The 18,740-nt window shown below is 42.1% G+C and overlaps 1 protein-coding gene across 2 annotated transcripts in view; it reads left to right on the plus strand.

Moving 5' to 3' along the window:
• The window catches only part of SARDH (sarcosine dehydrogenase), a 164,972-nt gene that overhangs the window by 127,245 nt on the left and 18,987 nt on the right, over positions 1-18,740 (plus strand). For both annotated transcript variants that reach the window (XM_082264400.1, XM_082264401.1), the window contains exon 18: positions 17,410-17,572. In XM_082264400.1, the coding sequence (XP_082120526.1) occupies positions 17,410-17,572 (163 nt within the window). The remainder of the gene's footprint in view (positions 1-17,409; positions 17,573-18,740) is intronic.

Consider the following 18,740-nt stretch of genomic DNA (forward strand, 5'->3'; position numbering starts at 1 on the left):
GTTAAAGACGAGCTCGCCCGAGCGGATCTGCCAAAAGCCCTGGATGCATTGATACAACTCGGTATCACCATAGATAGAAGACTACGAGAAAGAAAGGCTGAGAAAATGGGAATGCCATTATCCAGTTCTTCTCGGATTTCGGCCGTTGACCCCGTTCCTATGGAGGTAGGAACCATACGCCCACCTCTATCAACTATGGAAAGAGCCAAAAGACGATCTGGTAATCTCTGCTTGTACTGTGCATCCCCGGATCACAAGATAAACGTCTGTCCCCTAGTCTACAAAAAGAAGGGTGAGTGTTCACATGTCCTCCTAGGGGGATTGACAACTTCAATCACTAACCCTTACCTTTCTGTTTGCTTAACATTACAGTGGGACCAGAACAGGATTACTACTAAGGCCATTATTGACACAGGATCTTGTGGAAATTATATTGACATACGTTTTGCTGCTTTAAATAAAGTTCCTATTATTTCTAAACTTAAACCTGTCTCAGTAAGTCTTATTAACGGTGTTCCTTTATCCTCTGGTCCGATCACTGATCAGACACAGGCACTCCTAGTCACTACTAACGGGTCTCATATGGAGACCACTACCTTCGATCTAATACCTTCACCCCACTTTCCCATTGTGTTGGGACTTCCCTGGTTGCACACACATCAACCAACCATAGATTGGAAGGAACGGACCCTGGCCTTCCTCTCTTCCTATTGCGAGGGTACGTGTAACCTCCCGTCTTTCGGGAAGATCCTGTCTGTGGTGACAGATGAGATTGCACCACTATGTTATCAGGATCTCTCTGAGGTTTTTCTTGAGAAAAATGCTCAAGCACTACCTCCCCATCGATACTATGATTGTAGCATTGATCTACTCCCAAATAGCAAATTGCCGTTCGGTCATGTTTATCCTCTTTCACAGGATGAACTTTCCCATCTCAAAGACTATTTGGATGAGAATTTGAAGAAAGGTTTTATTAGACCTTCCACTTCTTCCACAGCAGCAGGACTCTTTTTTGTCCGCAATAAGGACTCAAGTCTCAGGCCTATCATCGACTATAGGCAATTGAATGCTATTACAATAAAAGATCGCTATCCTCTACCGCTTATCCCTGCGCTCATTGAGCAGGTGCGTGGAGCTACCTATTTTTCAAAATTGGATCTGAAAGGAGCATACAATCTCATTCGAATCCGTGCTGGACACGAGTGGAAGACTGCATTCAGAACCAGATACAGATTGTTCGAATATCTTGTAATGCCATTCGGGCTATGCAACGCCCCTGCAGTTTTTCAACGATTTATTAAAGATATTTTCAGAGACTTACTTGATGTCTGTGTTGTGGTATATCTGGACGATATACTTATATATTCACGATCCCTGTCTGAACACATAAGACATGTAAGACTAGTATTATCGAGATTGCTTGCACACAACCTTTATGTGAAACTGAAAAAATGCTTGTTTTATAAAGAAGAGGTACTGTTTCTAGGCTACATCATATCCAAAACAGGAATCGAGATGGACATGAGTAAGATATCCTGCATTCAGGATTGGCCTACACCAACCACACGCAAGGCGCTACAACGATTCCTTGGATTTTCGAATTTCTACAGGAAGTTCATCAGAAACTTCTCTGCCATTGTGAGACCCCTCACACAGCTCACTAGCATTAAAAAACCATTCAAATGGTCAGATGAAGCAAATAAAGCTTTTCACCTGTTAAAGACAAGGTTTACTTCTGCTCCCATATTACGCCATCCAGACCCATCCCTCCAATACATTCTGGAAGTAGATGCGTCAAACATGGCAGTAGGGGCAATACTCTCCCAATGACCAACTCACACTTCATCCAGTCGCCTTTTTTTCTAAATCCCTAAGCAGTCCAGAGATAAATTACCCCGTGGGTGAAAAGGAACTGCTTGCTATAAAATTGGCTCTGGAGAATTGGAGACATCTACTCGAAGGCACCCAATTACCAATACTTATATACACGGACCATAAAAATCTCCAATATCTTCAGACTAACAAAACTCTCTCTCACCGACAGGTACGATGGTCACTATTCTTTCTAAGGTTTAACTTCCTAGTGACCTACACACCTGCAGATAAGAACAAAAAGGCGGATGCACTATCACGACTAACTGAAGAAAACTACTTTGAAATCCCTTCCGTTCCTATAATACCTCACAAACGCATTATTGGAGTTGTCCGTTCCTTGAAGGAAGAGGTTTTGCATGGTATAAGTTTGGATTCACCCCCACCACAACTAAATACTGATGCAGAAGGCTTCCTCTACTACAACGACAAACTTTATATACCACCTACCATACGCACCAAGATCTTGGAATTATCGCATGATGTGCCTATGGCAGGACATATGGGTATGACAAAGACTCTTAATCTGATTACCAGACAATTCTGGTGGCCTGACATGAAAACATCTATACAAAAATTCGTCTCTTCATGCAATGTCTGTGCCAGGTCCAAAATTGACACTACGAGACCATCCGGTCTACTATGCAGTCTACCAATACCCCAAACTCCATGGGAAGTTGTGTCCTTGGACTTTATAGTGGAATTGCCTCCTTCCAAAGGATTTAATACCATCTTAGTGTCAGTGGACCATCTGACAAAAATGGCACATTTCATTGCTATTCGCAGACTACCTTCGTCCAACCAAACGGCAGAACTCCTGATGAAACATGTCTTTAAGTTACATGGTATCCCAAAAACTCTTCTGTCTGACCGTGGATCACAATTTATTTCCAAGTTCTGGCAAGAACTATGTCACATACTACGGATCGAGCGGAAGCTCACTTCTCCTTACCATCCGCAGACCAACGGACAGACTGAAAGAGTCAACCAATGCATCGAGCAATATTTACGTTGTTACACTTCTTACCAACAGGATGATTGGGTGGATCTTCTCCCTCTGGCAGAATTTGCCTACAACAACGCAACCCACAGTACGACCAAGCAGAGTCCGTTCTACTTGAACTATGGGTTTCATCCCTCTATTCTTCCACCACGCATCCTTCCTTCAAATAACCCAGTAGCCTCAGACTATCTTACCCAAATAAAGGACTCTGTGGGTTTGCTTAATACTACCATTTCACACGCTCATAGTCAACAAAAGAAGTACTATGATCTTCGCAGAAGACCTTCTCCTCAGTACGCTATCTGGGACCTCGTTTGGCTCTCAACAAAAAATTTAAGACTGAAAATCCCTAGCAAAAAGCTTGGACCTCTGTTCTTGGGACCTTTCCCAATCAAGAAACTTATTGGAAAAGCTGCAGTACAGCTTACATTGCCAATAGACCTCAAAATACATCCCATTTTCCATGTGTCGCTACTGAAGCCCCATGTTCCTGACCAAGGAATAAGGCCTACTATCCCACCTCCTCCTCCTGTACAAGTTGAAGGTGGAGAAGAATATGAGATAAGAGATTCTGGATTCTCGTATCCACAGAGGAAGACTTCAGTACTTGGTTCGATGGAAGAACTATGGGCCCCAAGACGACACCTGGCTAAACACCTCTGACATACATGCCTCTAGATTAATCTGCAATTTTCATGCGAAGTACCCAGACAAACCAGCTCCAGAGGCCTTCAGGAGCCGGCCTTAAGGGGGGGTACTGTAATGTTCTGGTACCTTTGGGTACCCTAATTACTCTTTCATAAGTGTATGCTCCCCACCATTCTCTTTTGGTAAGGTGCGCATACACCTTTAAGACTGATGCTGTCATCACTGAGCGCCGGACTGGATGGCTATTTAGATCGCCGGCTCTCACTCACATATGTTCGTTCAAACTGCTTTGTGCCTTGATGCTAACCTGTCTTGAAGCTCTCATGCTTGCAAGCATACCTCGCTGTCGGAACCACGCTGCGCTGATCCCTGTATCCCGCTACCGGATCATCCGCTCTTGCCGAACCTCTCCTCTGCTACATTGCTATTAGTGATAAGTACCCCACAGGGGAAACCTCTATAACCTTTATACTAAAGCTTACACTATCTAGCTCTGCATACTAAGGACTATTACTACATCTGCATTATCTAAGATTGCTAGCTCTTGAGCCTACTACCACCTGTTCTTGCACTGGGTTGATCTCTCTTGTATGTCCACCTGCTACTCTGTCATCTACTACCATACATGATTGCTAAACCTATCTGCATCCCATCTGCTACTATCTTACTTTCAAGAACATTTCCTTTCAAGTGTCTGTCATCTACCATCTCTACCCAACCTGTCTCTTCAGCCTATCATCACTGTGTTACTATATACATAAGTCACTCTAGGAAACATCTTATTGAGTGTGTGTATTTACTTGCTGAATTGAGATCATCCACACATGATGAGTCATTGAGAGTTGGGAATGGTGTCTCAGCATTTCTCTACATGACTACTGAAGTGGAATATTTCTGCAGCTGAAAATCCACATCATACGTAAAACGCAGGAGCGTTACACTGGTCAGCCTGACATCGATAGTATGTAAACTTCTGGAGGGTATGATAAGGGACTATATCGTAGAGTTTGCTAAAGACAACAACATCATCAGCAGTAATCAGCACGGGTTTACGAATGGGCGTTCTGGTCAAACCAATCTCTTAACTTTCTATGAGGAGGTGAGCTGTGAGCTAGATAGGGGGAGACCAGTGGATGTGGTGTATCTGGATTTCGCTAAGGCGTTTGATACAGTTCCCCACAAGCGCTTAATTTATAAAATAAGGTCTGCAGGCATCAACCACAAGGTTTGCTCTTGGATACAGAACTGGCTAAAAGGGCGTGTCCAAAGGGTGGTAATAAATAGCGCATACTCAGACTGGTCTGGGGTGGCAAGTGGGGTCCCCCAAGGCTCAGTCCTGGGACCAATCTTGTTCAATTTATTCATAAACAGCATTGAGGACGGGATCATTAGTTCTATATCAGTTTTTGCAGATGACACAAAATTGGGCAGGGCAATAACTACACAGCATGAGGCAGATATCTTACAGAATGACCTGAACAAAATAACAGATTTGGCGACGACATGGCAAATGAGGTTTTATGTGAAGAAGTGTAAGGTTTTGCACTTGGGGACTAAAAACATAAAAGCACAATACACTTTAGGGGGGAACCTTTAGGGGAATCAAAAATGGAGAAAGATCTGGGAGTCTTAGTAGAGGATAGACTAGGCAATAGCATGCAATGTCAAGCAGCAGTTGCCAAAGCCGACAGAATATTAGCATGCATAAAGAATGGGATGTTTTCCAGAGATAAAACTATAATTCTACCACTTTATAAAACTCTGGTCCGACCGCATCTGGAGTATTCTGTCCAGTTCTGGTTGCCAGTCCTCAGGAGGGATGTGTTGGAGCTGGAGAGAGTCCTGAGAAGGGCAACTAAATGAATTAGGGGATTGAAGGACCTTAATTATGAAGAGCGTCTACAATCGCTTAATTTATTCTCCCTGGAGAAGAGACGCCTGAGAGGGGACATGATAGCAATTTACAAATACCTCAATGGTGATCTCAGCATAGAAAAAAAGCTATTCAGTCGCAAGGATTGCATGAGGACGCGAGGACATACAATGCAATTAGAGGAGACGCGTTTTAACCTCAAGCAACGCGGGGGGTTCTTTACTGCTAGGGCTACAAGATTGTGGAATTCTCTACCACAAGAGATAGTTTCTGCAGGAAGTATGGCTACTTTCAAAAGACTCTTGGACATACATCTCAAGGATCAAAACATTAAGGGTTATGAGAGATGATTAGGGTCACACACACCTACACAGGTTGAACTGGATGGACTATTGTCTTTATTCAACCTCAACTACTATGTAACTATGTAAAGGATACTGTGTCAAATACATAAATTGACTGAAAGTTGATTGTCTGGGAAGTGTATTCAGGACCCTTGCTGAATGATTGTTGAGATAAAACCAGTTTAGATGGTGATTCCTATATTTATCCTCAAGTCCCACCAACAGTTTGTGCTTTGTAGATATTCACAGGTAGGTAGATCGCATTGATTCCACCTGTGCATATGTGTGTGTAAGTCATCACTGCCTCTGATTTCTTCTCCTGTTAGCTAGCTCCATGGCTGAGATAGAAGTTGTGTATTGGCAGTGCCGTGCCAATGTTTAAGTGCTTGACTGTCTCAAAAAGCTCTCTTTCCCTCTTCCAGTCCTATTTTGCAGGATGTTGCAGTAAGTTTATATTTCAAAAGATTCAGTCATGCACACTGATCAGCCATAACTTTATGACCACTGACAGGTTAGATCAGGGGTCTCCAAACTTTTCAGTACGATGGCCACATAATTTTTTTTTACAAATAATCATGGGCCAAAAAATAAGTCCTTTTTTAATGAATGAATAAAGTTTGTGTCTGCATCAGATTCTCTCTGTCCATTTAAGTCCCCATCAGCCTCTCCCTGTCATTGTTCATGTCCATCTGTATCCCCATTAGTTTCTCCCTGTTCATTTGTGTCCCCATCAGATTCTCCCTGGCCATCTGTGTCCTCATCAGATTGTTCTTGTCCATCCGAATCCCTGTCAGTGTCTTCCTGTCCATTTGTTTCCCCATAAAATGCTCCCAGTCCATCCTCACTGTCCATCTGTGTCCCCAGCAGATTATCCCTGACCACTTGTGTTCCCATCAGATTCTCCCTGGCCATCTACTGTATGTCCTCATCAGATTGTTCCTTTCCATCTGAGTCCCCATCAGTGTCTTCCTGTCCACTTGTTGCCCCAGCAGAGTCTCCCTGTCCACTTGTGTCCCCAGCAGAGTCTCCCTGTCTATTTGTGTCACCATCAGATTATTCCTGTCCATCTGTGTTCCCATCAGTGTTTCCCTGTTCATTTATGTCCCCAGTAGAGTGTCATTGTCCATTTGTGTCTCCATCAGTGTTTCCCTGTTCATTTACAGTGCCTTGCGAAAGTATTCGGCCCCCTTTAACTTTGCGACCTTTTGCCACATTTCGGGCTTCAAACATAAAGATATAAAACTGTAATATTTTTGTGAAGAATCAACAAGTGGGACACAATCATGAATTGGAACGAAATTTATTGAATATTTCAAACTTTTTTAACAAATAAAAAACTGAAAAATTGGGCATGCAAAATTATTCAGCCCCCTTAAGCTAATACTTTGTAGCGCCACCTTTTGCTGCGATTACAGCTGTAAGTCGCCTGGGGTATGTCTCTATCAGTTTTGCACATCGAGAGACTGAAATTTTTGCCCATTCCTCCTTGCAAAACAGCTCAAGCTCAGTGAGGTTGGATGGAGAGCGTTTGTGAACAGCAGTTTTCAGTTCTTTCCACAGATTCTCGATTGGATTCAGGTCTGGACTTTGACTTGGCCATTCTAACACCTGGATATGTTTATTTGTGAACCATTCCATTGTAGATTTTGCTTTATGTTTTGGATTATTGTCTTGTTGGAAGACAAATCTCCGTCCCAGTCTCAGGTCTTTTGCAGACTCCATCAGGTTTTCTTCCAGAATGGTCCTGTATTTGGCTCCATCCATCTTCCCATCAATTTTAACCATCTTCCCTGTCCCTGCTAAAGAAAAGCAGGCCCAAACCATAATGCTGCCACCACCATGTTTGACAGTGGGGATGGTGTGTTCAAGGTGATGAGCTATGTTGCTTTTACGCCAAACATATCGTTTTGCATTGTTGCCAAAAAGTTTGATTTTGGTTTCATCTGACCAGATCACCTTCTTCCACATGTTTGGTGTGTCTCCCAGGTGGCTTGTGTCAAACTTTAAACGACACTTTTTATGGATATCTTTAAGAAATGGCTTTCTTCTTGCCACTCTTCCATAAAGGCAAGATTTGTGCAGTATACGACTGATTGTTGTCCTATGAACAGAGTCTCCCACCTCAGCTGTAGATCTCTGCAGTTCATCCAGAGTGATCATGGGCCTCTTGGCTGCATCTCTGATCAGTCTTCTCCTTGTATGAGCTGAAAGTTTAGAGGGACGGCCAGGTCTTCGTAGATTTGCAGTGGTCTGATACTCCTTCCATTTCAATATTATCGCTTGCACAGTGCTCCTTTGGAGGTTTAAAGCTTGGGAAATCTTTTTGTATCCAAATCTGGCTTTAAACTTCTCCACAACAGTATCTCGGACCTGCCTGGTGTGTTCCTTGTTCTTCATGATGCTCTCTGCGCTTTAAACGGACCTCTGAGACTATCACAGTGCAGGTGCATTTATACAGAGACTTGATTACACACACGTGGATTCTATTTATCATCATTAGTCATTTAGGTCAACATTGGATCTTTCAGAGATCCTCACTCAACTTCTGGAGAGAGTTTGCTGCACTGAAAGTAAAGGGGCTGAATAATTTTGCATGTCCAACTTTTCAGTTTTTTATTTGTTAACAAAGTTTGAAATATCCAATAAATTTCGTTCCACTTCATGATTGTGTCCCACTTGTTGTTGATTCTTCACAAAAAAATTACAGTTTTATATCTTCGTGTTTGAAGCCTGAAATGTGGCAAAAGGTCGCAAAGTTCAAGGGGGCTGAATACTTTTGCAAGGCACTGTACAATGGGCACGTGAGCATCCGAACCGGACCACGGAGCAATAGAAGAAGGTGGCCTGGTCTGACAAATCACGTTTTCTTTTACATCATGTGGATGGCCTGGTGTGTATGCATTGCTTACCAGGAAGAAGGCAAGCCGGCGGAGGCAGTGTGATGCTTTGGTCAATGTTCTGGAAAACCTTAGGTTCTATCAATCATGTGAATGTTACTTAAAACGTACCACCTACCTAAACATTGTTGCTTACCAACTACACTCCTTCAGAAAAGTGGTATTTCCTGATGGCAGTGGCCTTCAACAGGATAATGTGCCCTGCCATACTGGAAATTTGGTTCAAGAATGGTTTGGGGAGCACAACAAGGAGTTTGAGGTATTGACTTGGCCTCCGAATTTTCCAGACCATCATCCATTGAGCATCTGTGGGAGGTGGTGGAAAAACAAGTTCAACCAATGGAGGCACCACCTCGCACTTTACAGGACTAAGGCTGGGTTCACACTAGTGCGAATTGGATGCTGGTTTCCCTGCATCCAGTTCGCATGACAGGGGAGTGTGCCCGGCTCTCAATGGAGCATGTTCACACATCTCTGTGGTGGCTGTGGAGTGGATTGCACAGTGGTCCTGTGCGTCATTGGTTCTGTTTCAGGTCTGAATTCAGGCAAAAATTCGGGCCTAGTTCATCCCTGAAAAAGAGAGCAGGGACGCATCGGACCCCTGCTGTGAGCTGCATCTGATTTAAGTGTGGAATCCAGCCCTAAAGGATCTGCTACTGGCGGCTTGGTGCCAGATACCACAGCATACCTTTAGAGGTCTAATGGCATCTATGCCTCGAAAGGTCAGGACTGTTTTGGCAGGAAAAAGGGGGACCTACTCAATATTGTATATGGGTGATCATAAAGTTATGGCTGATCGAAGTATACTAGCTTTATTTAAAATACGTATACATTTTTAAAATGACTGTACAACTGCATGCAATGGTGTGCCTGCTGTATGTGCCCAGTTTTAGGTTTTAAAGTAAATAGAGTGAACTTTCACACAGTTATAGAATTTTTTGCATGGTATTAAAAGCTCATTGATTTCACTTGTTGGCTAGACTTGCTCATTACCACACATTGATATGACTATTGACTCTACATCTGATCACATTCTGAAATGCATCTAAAAAAAGACCATAGATTGTCTTTAAGTTCATATTATTGCAGCTCCTGCGAGTCCTTTGGCTGTCAGTCTGTGCTGAGAATTCTCCCGGTAATTAGAACTGACAGGTGAGCAGTCTTGGGGCTCACATTGTGATAGAGCCCTGAGTCTTTGTAGAGGAAATACAGAACAGCTTGCATTTCACTTTGCACTGACAGACTTTCAACTGGCGGATTGAGGACAGATAGACAGCCAATACCTGGAGTGCTTCATATACGGTCAGGCAATGAGCCGGTTGACGAAGGGAACTCTGTTTTTATATATGTGGCATGCCTCATTATATTCCCCCCAGGTAGTGCTTCCACTGAGCTGTCACAGTGTTCCTACCTGCATGACAAGGACATCCCACTATAATAATCTGAGCTAATTTAACTGCAGGCCTTCAGCATGTTCCTGTGAAAGCAGTGATTATGAGTCACTCTAAAGGTGATCACAGCCTCATACGAAATTTGTGTTGAGGTCTGTTTTGGGGCCTATTTATAAACAGTCACTCTTCTTTTCGCCTTCCATGACATTAGATATGGCAAGTAATGTAGAACCAAAGTGAAAAAGATAAACTAAATGGCCAAAGAGGGTAAAAAACATTGAAACACAGAGGGATGTGATGTGGGTGGCAGCTTTTGGTAGCTTAGTGTGAAGGACGTATTGTATTGTTTACTGTAAACTCCATCCAAGACTTTTTTTTTATTGCTGTCCCCGTTATGGAGGTTTTCCCATAACCTCCTGTCCAGTTGTTAAGTTGTCAGAACATGAAGAGGGGAAATTCTTGTGTGTGGACATTTGAAACCTCACAGGGATCTAACTCTTCCCCACTCTATCTTTAACTTTCAATCTTTTTTATTGTGTTTTTCAAAAGTAGTACAGAAAACAAAGGTTTAACAATCATAAATCTCCCTGCAAGGGAGATGCTATACAAGTATATCTATTGTGTTGAACACAAAAGCTATTTGTGCAATCATAATCATAACAGTGTCAGACGAAGAATGGCACAAAAGTCAAGTAACCAGGAAGGGCATCAGAAGCCTAGAAAAAAATTATAGTTCCAAAAGTAGCGACACTCAAACTTCAGTGACATATGTTCCCTCCCAACTAATAATGTCCCTAAGGCCTGATTATTTTGGGGTTCCGGCGTAAACTTGTAGTATCTTAAGTGATTTCATTACAATGGCGTTAATCGATCAAAGAAAGTATAAAAGAAAAGGGAGTGAGAGGAAAGAAGTAAAGAGAAGAAAGCATACCTAAGCGTAAAAGAAGGGCTTCTGAGATATATGGAATCCAGGGGGCCCACGTTCAAACTTGACTTGATCATTTTGAATGGTACATGTAAACTTATCATTGATCATAATCCACTTTAGTTTCTGCTTTACATAGTGAAGAGCCACTTTGGCCTGGTTCCAACATCTCACTATAGCTATTCTGGCTGCTAGGATCATATAAGAAATTAACCGTTTTAATTGTTTTTGGAATGTCAAAGGTCATGTTCTGGAAGAGAGCAATTTCTGGGGATCTAAGGAGATGTATTTCTGTAACTGATTGGATGAGAATAAAAATTCTTATCCAAAACCTAGATACTTTATGGCATTTCCACCATGTGTGGTACATGGTATCTATTTGGCTGCACCATTTGAAGCAGTTTGAAGAGGATGCATTTTTGCTACTCTAGTGGGCACCATGTACCATCTTAACAATGTTTTATAGTTTGATTCTATTAGGGTGGTGTTTTTGGATATTTTGGATAGATCATTGGCGGTTTTCTGCCAATCAGAGAGTTTGAGGGAAGTGCCCATATTTGTCTCTCACTGTTGCATATATGGTAGTTTGCGTCATCAGTCATGGGTCTGCCAATTTTATCTTAGTTTGATTCAAGACGTAATTTGGTTATACCGAAATAGTTCAGTGGGAGTAGTTACAGTCTATTATGACAATATTCCATAAATAGTAATTGCTTTCCATTCAAGAAATCTCCTATCCAGAGAAGGCCCTTGTTTTCCCATCAATGAAACAGGTTTGGTAGCAATTCTGGGGGAATTCCAGATTATTAAGAATAGGTGCCAAAGTTGTATGAGCAGAAGAAAGCGATCTCCTAATTCTCTTTCTGTCCCAAACGGCAATTGAGGATCCCACTCTATATTTAAGCAGAACTAAACCTTCCTATCCTTTACAGCCAAGGAAGCTACCATTTTAGCCTCTGTATGACCTGCAGTTGCCATGGTGTTGCTTGTATGATTAGTTATGAGTATGACATCAGCCATTTAATGGCTTGAAAGTTAATTTGAGCGCAAAAGCATCTGTGACAGTTATCTTTTACTGGATGCCTTGAAAGTAACTGTTTTGGGAAAATTGATGGGTTTAGTTCTGCTTTAGCTTAGCAAAACAAGTTTCCAGAGGAGTTGGTCTTTAACATCACAGGACAATTTTGAGGTGCAACTACCAGAACAAAAAAATAGTTGTCTGCAGGTTTCTAGGTCAGTGACTCAAAGGAAAAAAAGAAGACAGCAAAGAGATATTGGAATTTTAAGAAGGAAGTCAGCAATGGCAAGCTTTATATTTCTTCCAGCACAGGTTTCCTTCAACACCACAACCTTTGTGGAGTGACCTAATCCTAAAATACATATCTGTGCAATCATTTAACTACCTTTCCCTAAAAAGCAAGCCAGCTGATGAAAAGTGCTAGCTTGCTTTTTGTGGAGTCACTGACATGATGTATGGCAGCTGTTTTTGAGGCAAAGATGGTGCACAAAAAACGGTTGCTGTTTTTCTCGCCAGTAAGTGTACATTTCTCTGGAGCTGGCTTATGGTTTAGGTGGGAGGATGTGTATAAGAGGAGAGTTACATACAACCCCACATTAGTGCCAGGATAAAAGGGATTTAAGCGCTTTTGCTCCAGGCCTTCCCTTAGGTAAACATCATGTGCTGGACTGAGAGCCTGGCTCTGATGGAAGAGATATCTTAGTGAAATCCCATTCTGTGGACAGATTGTATTCTTTTAACTCTTCCTATGTTTTTAGACATCCATGTTTTTCCACAGTCAAAGTGGCCATCTTCAAAGGGAAGGATTTGAGTGTATCACATCAAGTTTTTCAGTGTTGCAAGGAGTAGTACATGTGCAGGTTAAAAAATAGCAGATGTCTGTGCCTTTAACAGATAAGAGCATGGTAATTGCACATACAGTATCTCACAAAAGTGAGTACACCCCTCACATTTTTGTAATTATTTTATTCTATCTTTTCATGTGACAACACTGAAGAAATGACACTTTGCTACAATGTAAAGTAGTGAGTGTACAGCTTGTATAACAGTGTAAATTTGCTGTCCCCTCAAAATAACTCAACACACAGCCATCAATGTCTAAACCGCTAGCAACAAAAGTGAGTACACCCCTAAGTGACAATGTCCAAATTGGGCCCAAAGTGTCAATATTTTGTGTGGCCACCATTATTTTCCAGCACTGCCTTAACCTTCTTGGGCATGGAGTTCACCAGAGCTTCACAGGTTGCCACTGGAGTCCTCTTCCACTCCTCCATGATGACATCACAGAGCTGGTGGATGATAGGGATCTTTTGCTCCTCCACCTTCCATTTGAGGATGCCCACAGATGCCCAATAGGGTTTGGGTCTGGAGACATGCTTGGCCAGTCCATCACCTTTACCCTCAACTTCTTTAGCAAGGCAGTGGTCGTTTTGGAGGTGTGTTTGGGGTCGTTATCATGTTGGAATACTGCCCTGCGGCCCAGTCTCTGAAGGGAGGGGATCATGCTCTGCTTCAGTATGTCACAGTACATGTTGGCATTAATGATTCCCTCATTGAACTCTAGCTCCCCAGTGCCAGCAACACTCATGCAGCCCCAGACTATGACACTCCCACCACCATGCTTGACTGTAGGCAAGACACACTTGTCTTTTTACTCCTGACCTGGTTGCCGCCACACACGTTTGACACCATCTGAACCAAATAAGTTAATCTTGGTCTCATCAGACCACAGCACATGGTTCCAGTAATCCATGTCCTTAGCCAACATCTTTAGAAGAGGCTTCCTTCTGGGAGGACAGCCATGCAGACCAATTTGATGCAGTGTGCTGCGTATTGCCTGAGCACTGGCAGGCTGAACCCCCACCCCTTCAACCTCTACAGCAATGCTGGCAGCACTCATATGTCTATTTCACAAAGACCCTCTGGCTATGACGCTGAGCACGTGTTCTCAACTTCTTTGGTCGACCATGGCGAGGCCTGTTCTGAATGGAACCTGTCCTGGTAAACCTCTGTATGATCTTGGCCACTGTGCTGCAGCTCAGTTTCAGGGTCTTGGCAATCTTATTATAGTCTAGGCCTTCTTTATGTAGAGCAACAATTCTTTTTCTCAGATCCTCAGAGAGTTTTTTTTCCATGAGGTGCCATGTTGAACTTCCAGTTACCAGTATGAGAAAGTGAGAGTGATAACACCAAATTTAACACACCTGCTCCCCATTCCCACCTGAGACCTGAGACCTTGTAACACTAACGAGTCACATGACACAGGGGAGGAAAAATGGCTAATTGGGCCCAATTTGGACATTTTCACTTATGGGTGTACTTACTTTTGTTGCCAGCGGTTTAGAAATGAATGGCTGTGTTGAGTTATTTTGAGGGCACAGCAAATTTACACTGTTATGCAAGCTGTACACTTACTACCTTACATTGTAGCAAAGTTTCAGTTCTTCAGTGTTGTCACATGAAAAGATATAAAAACATATTAACAAAAATGTCAAAAAAATGTACTCCATTTTGTGAGATACTGTAGTTATCAATGCTCAGGGCCTCAATGACAGGCTGTTTAGCAGGCGTTCTACCTACTGTTTTAACTAAAGTTATTTTTTAGAAGTATTACATTTTAGCTGTTTTAGCTATTTTGCCTTACACAAATACTACTTTTATTGGTTTAAGGGCTGAAATGGATTTCCCCAGCAGCTTCATTCCATATAGTAAATTAAACTAGTAGGTCTGGCCCACATTTCCCCTCCCATTGCACACCTCCCATGCAAATTATAAATTGAATTAGGAATTCACATTTTGCTCTTTTTTGAGAGGCCTCCTGTGCAAGTCTGGATTTCTAATGTGTCACTGTACCCATAAAAAGGAAATGCAAAATCTAGCTCTAGACTTCTCTTGTAGCAAAATAGGTAGCTGGCCCTTTAAGAGGAACCAAACAGCACAGGTACCTCATGAGGATGAGCAGTAAAAATGTCTTAAAATGTCCACTGGAGGCATCTTCTACTCAACTCTCCAGGATACTCCTTAGCACAGAAGCCTGCTCCTAAGGTGCTCCGTACATCCCCCTGCTCTGTTTCATCAGGAAGGTACCTCCAATAAGACAGCAAAAACCTTAAGGTCCCAAGACCCAGGCCAGCATCTGCTTTCTAAGACCCATATATCTCCAACACATTCCACTGCAAAGGATACTGAGCCATTCACATAGGTCTCCGCACTAGGAGAGCTTACAGTCTAATGGCGCCCCACAGTCACACCCTGTTATACATGTATATAGCACTGACATTTTCCCCTGTGCTGTGCAGAGAGCACTGAGCCATTTATTTCAGTCTCTGCACCAGAGGAGACTACATTCTAATGTCCTTACAACAATCACACACTTTTGTCATTGTACATTTATATAGCTCTGACAAATGCCACAGTGTTGTACACAGAACTATTTACAATTGTCTCTACACCAAAGGAGTTTATACTCTAATATTCTCACCAAAGTCACGTGTTTTATTGACATACACTTAGTGGTTTACCTTAGTGGCGGTCTACTGTCACTGTTACAGCCAGGTGCAGGGTGCTGTGATAGTGCAGACAAAGCTGGAGGAAACGTTATACCACCTTACGGTACCTGCATTACCGCATAGTTCAGTCCCTAATGTCACTTGGCAGATCAAATGGTGGGAGTGCAGTGTCCGGAGGAGCCCCCTGTTGTTCAGAGGTGATTAGTACAATTGACACAGATTCCATTTTTGTGTGCCTTTACATTTTACCCACCGACATCAAATGCAAGAAATTCCCCTTATTTTGGTGATCGTGGGAAGGAGACTACACCTTACATTGGTGGTAAACAGGATTATAAATTCCTTTTACTTTGGTGGTAAATGGGAAGAAGTATTCATCTTACACTGGTGGTCTGTGGGAGGCAAAATGCTCCTTATATTGATAGTTCGTGGGAGGAAGAATGCCGTCTACATTGATGGTTACTGGGAGGAAGAATGCCCCTTACATTGGTGATCACTTGTAGAAAGAAAGCCCATTACATTTGTGGCCACTGGGAGGAAGAATGCCCCTTTCATTGGTGGAGAGTGGGATTTTGAATGTTTCCTACAATGGTGGCCAGTGGGAGAAAGAAAGCCTTTTAGATTGGGGGTAATGGGGTGAAGAATGCCCCTTACATTAGTGTTCAGTGGGAGGAAGAATACCCTTTTACATGAGTGGTCAATGGGAGAAAGAATGTCCTTTATGTTGGTAGTCAGTGGGAAGAAGAATGCTCTTTTCATTGATGGTCAGTGGGAGGAAAAACACCCCTTACGCTGAGGGCGAGTGGAAAGAATATTGTACAATAATTGGTAGTAAGTGAGATTTTGAATTGCCCTTACATTGATGGTCAGTGGGAGGAAGAATGCCCCTTACATCATTTATCAGTGGGTGAAAGATTGCCCTTATATTGGTGATTTGTGGGGAGAAGAAAGACCCTTACATTGGTGATCAGTTGGAGGAAAAATGTCCCTTTACATTGGTGGTCATTAGAAGGAAGAATGTCCCTTATATTGGCAGTCAGTAAGAGAAAATGTGCCCCTCATGTTGGTAGCCAATGGAAAGAATGCAGCATTCTTCTTACTCCCCACCAATATAAAGGGGATTCTACCTCCACAAATGTAAGGAGCATTTTTGCTACTGGCCACTGATGTCAGGAAAACTATTTCCACTGACCACCAATGTAAGCAACATTATTTTACTGATCTGGTTTCTTACTATTAATTGGACTAGATAATTTCACTGTTGTCCTATTATTACCTACGTGTTATTTTACCCGTTCATGTACTGTCACGATTGCCCCTTTGTTGCCCTCATCTATTGTCAGGATTGTCTTTTTTGCCTACACATTGTAAAGTCAAGGCTGTTTGTTTAGAGGACAATATTACTATAAATTATTCCCAGGCCTGTCAATATTAAAGCACTGCGCTATTATTCCCACATTTTGCCAAGGTGCACTACATGTGTGACTATTGTACCGTTGAACCTATTTTTTACTGTATATTGTGTATTCAAAATTTACACAAAGACCATTTTCACTGTCACTGTTTCTTTTCTTGCCAATATTGGTGCTTGTTTATTTTTTATGATTATTGATGAAAATAATTTGACATATAGCGAAGAAAAAAAATCAAGATCAGATCTGCTAGATACACCACTGCATTACAATAGTCTGCAATTTTTGCACAAACCATATATTACTGCAGTCAGTTTAAATTACCAGATTAGGTACTACAATGGTTAAAACGTAAGTGTTCTGATGATCTGACTTGGCTACTTATTGTTCTAGTCCACTAAATGCAGGAGCACAATATTCAGTAACTTAATTTCAAAGCACTTAAAGAACATTTTGAATTTTGGTCGCATTCAACACATCAACAGTGCCAAACTAATTCCTCTTTGTGTTATCCCAGGTTCGTGCCATCCGCCTGTCCTTCGTGGGGGAGATGGGTTGGGAGCTGCATATGCCTAGAGAAGCCTGTGTACCTGTGTACCAGGCAGTAATGGCCGCCGGCGACAAGCATGGCATTGTCAATGCTGGATACAGAGCCATCGATTCCCTCAGCATTGAGAAAGGTAACACCCCACTTGGAAGGAAAATGCACTAATATGACCTGTAGACCTAGGCTTGTGTACATACAGTATGTGCTGTCATAATACATTGGTTACATCCAGCATATGAAAAAAGACAAATGCTACCATACAGAGTCAATACATACAGAATAAGAACAATTACTGGGAATTACACAGAATAATAGAAGTGCTGCTCTGCAGCATTCCTGCATACAAAACAAATACACAAACTGAACATTATATCCAGCATACAAAAAAAAGTGGGGGGGGGGTAGTAGTGTGCAGTGTCCATACATACAGAATAAGAAAGAAAATTAAGAATTACACTCAGTGTACAGAGCAAGAGAAGTGGTAATGTTGGGTGCCCATAGATAGAAAATAATAACTGACCCTGAGAATTACACCTAGCATATAGGACAAGAGAAGTAGAATTGTGCAGCATCTATACACACAGAAATACTGAGGATTACATCCAGCATGTATAACCAGAGAAGTGGTACTGTGCAGCATCCATACATACTGTGATTAAATACTGAGAATTACTTCCATCCTATAAAATCAGTGACACTAGGCAGGTGCTTTACAAAATCTAAAAAAATGACAATTTTACCACAAGTACTGGAATTTGGCCAGAGATCCTAATTTGCTCATTTATGAGTCTTTCTAAGTGAATTGAAGTTTGACTTTTCATTAGTCATAAAAAGATATTGACTTTTGTAAATTGAGACAAATTGGCTCATTTTACAGCAATCCTCTTTGTCAGAACATTTTTCTTTCTTCACTTTGACATGTTAACTGGAGGAACCCATACCATTCCTCAAAGGAAAACTACTTTGGTCTAAACGTCAGATCACACGGGATACATTTGTTCATCGTTGAACAGACGTTCTGATTTAATGAGATTCCCTCAGCAGAGTCTCCGTCAAATGCTATAGCAGTGACTTCTGGTGTGTGCCGGGGAGCTTGGTGACACCTCCTATTAGAGGCAGATGTGAATTAACAAGCGCCGCTTTCAGCGTGGGAAATCATAAACGATGTTCGGTGAAATTGACGCCGCTAATTTCTGCAATATTCCCTTCTGCCGCCTTTAAATTAGAACGAACATGGTCTCGATTTCTGAATACTAAAGCTCGTTATTTTATATTAAACAGATCTTCACTGGGAATTTTTG

This window comes from Pelophylax lessonae, assembly GCF_965119305.1.
Source record: "Pelophylax lessonae genome assembly, chromosome: 7".
NCBI classification, from domain to species: Eukaryota; Metazoa; Chordata; class Amphibia; order Anura; family Ranidae; genus Pelophylax; species Pelophylax lessonae.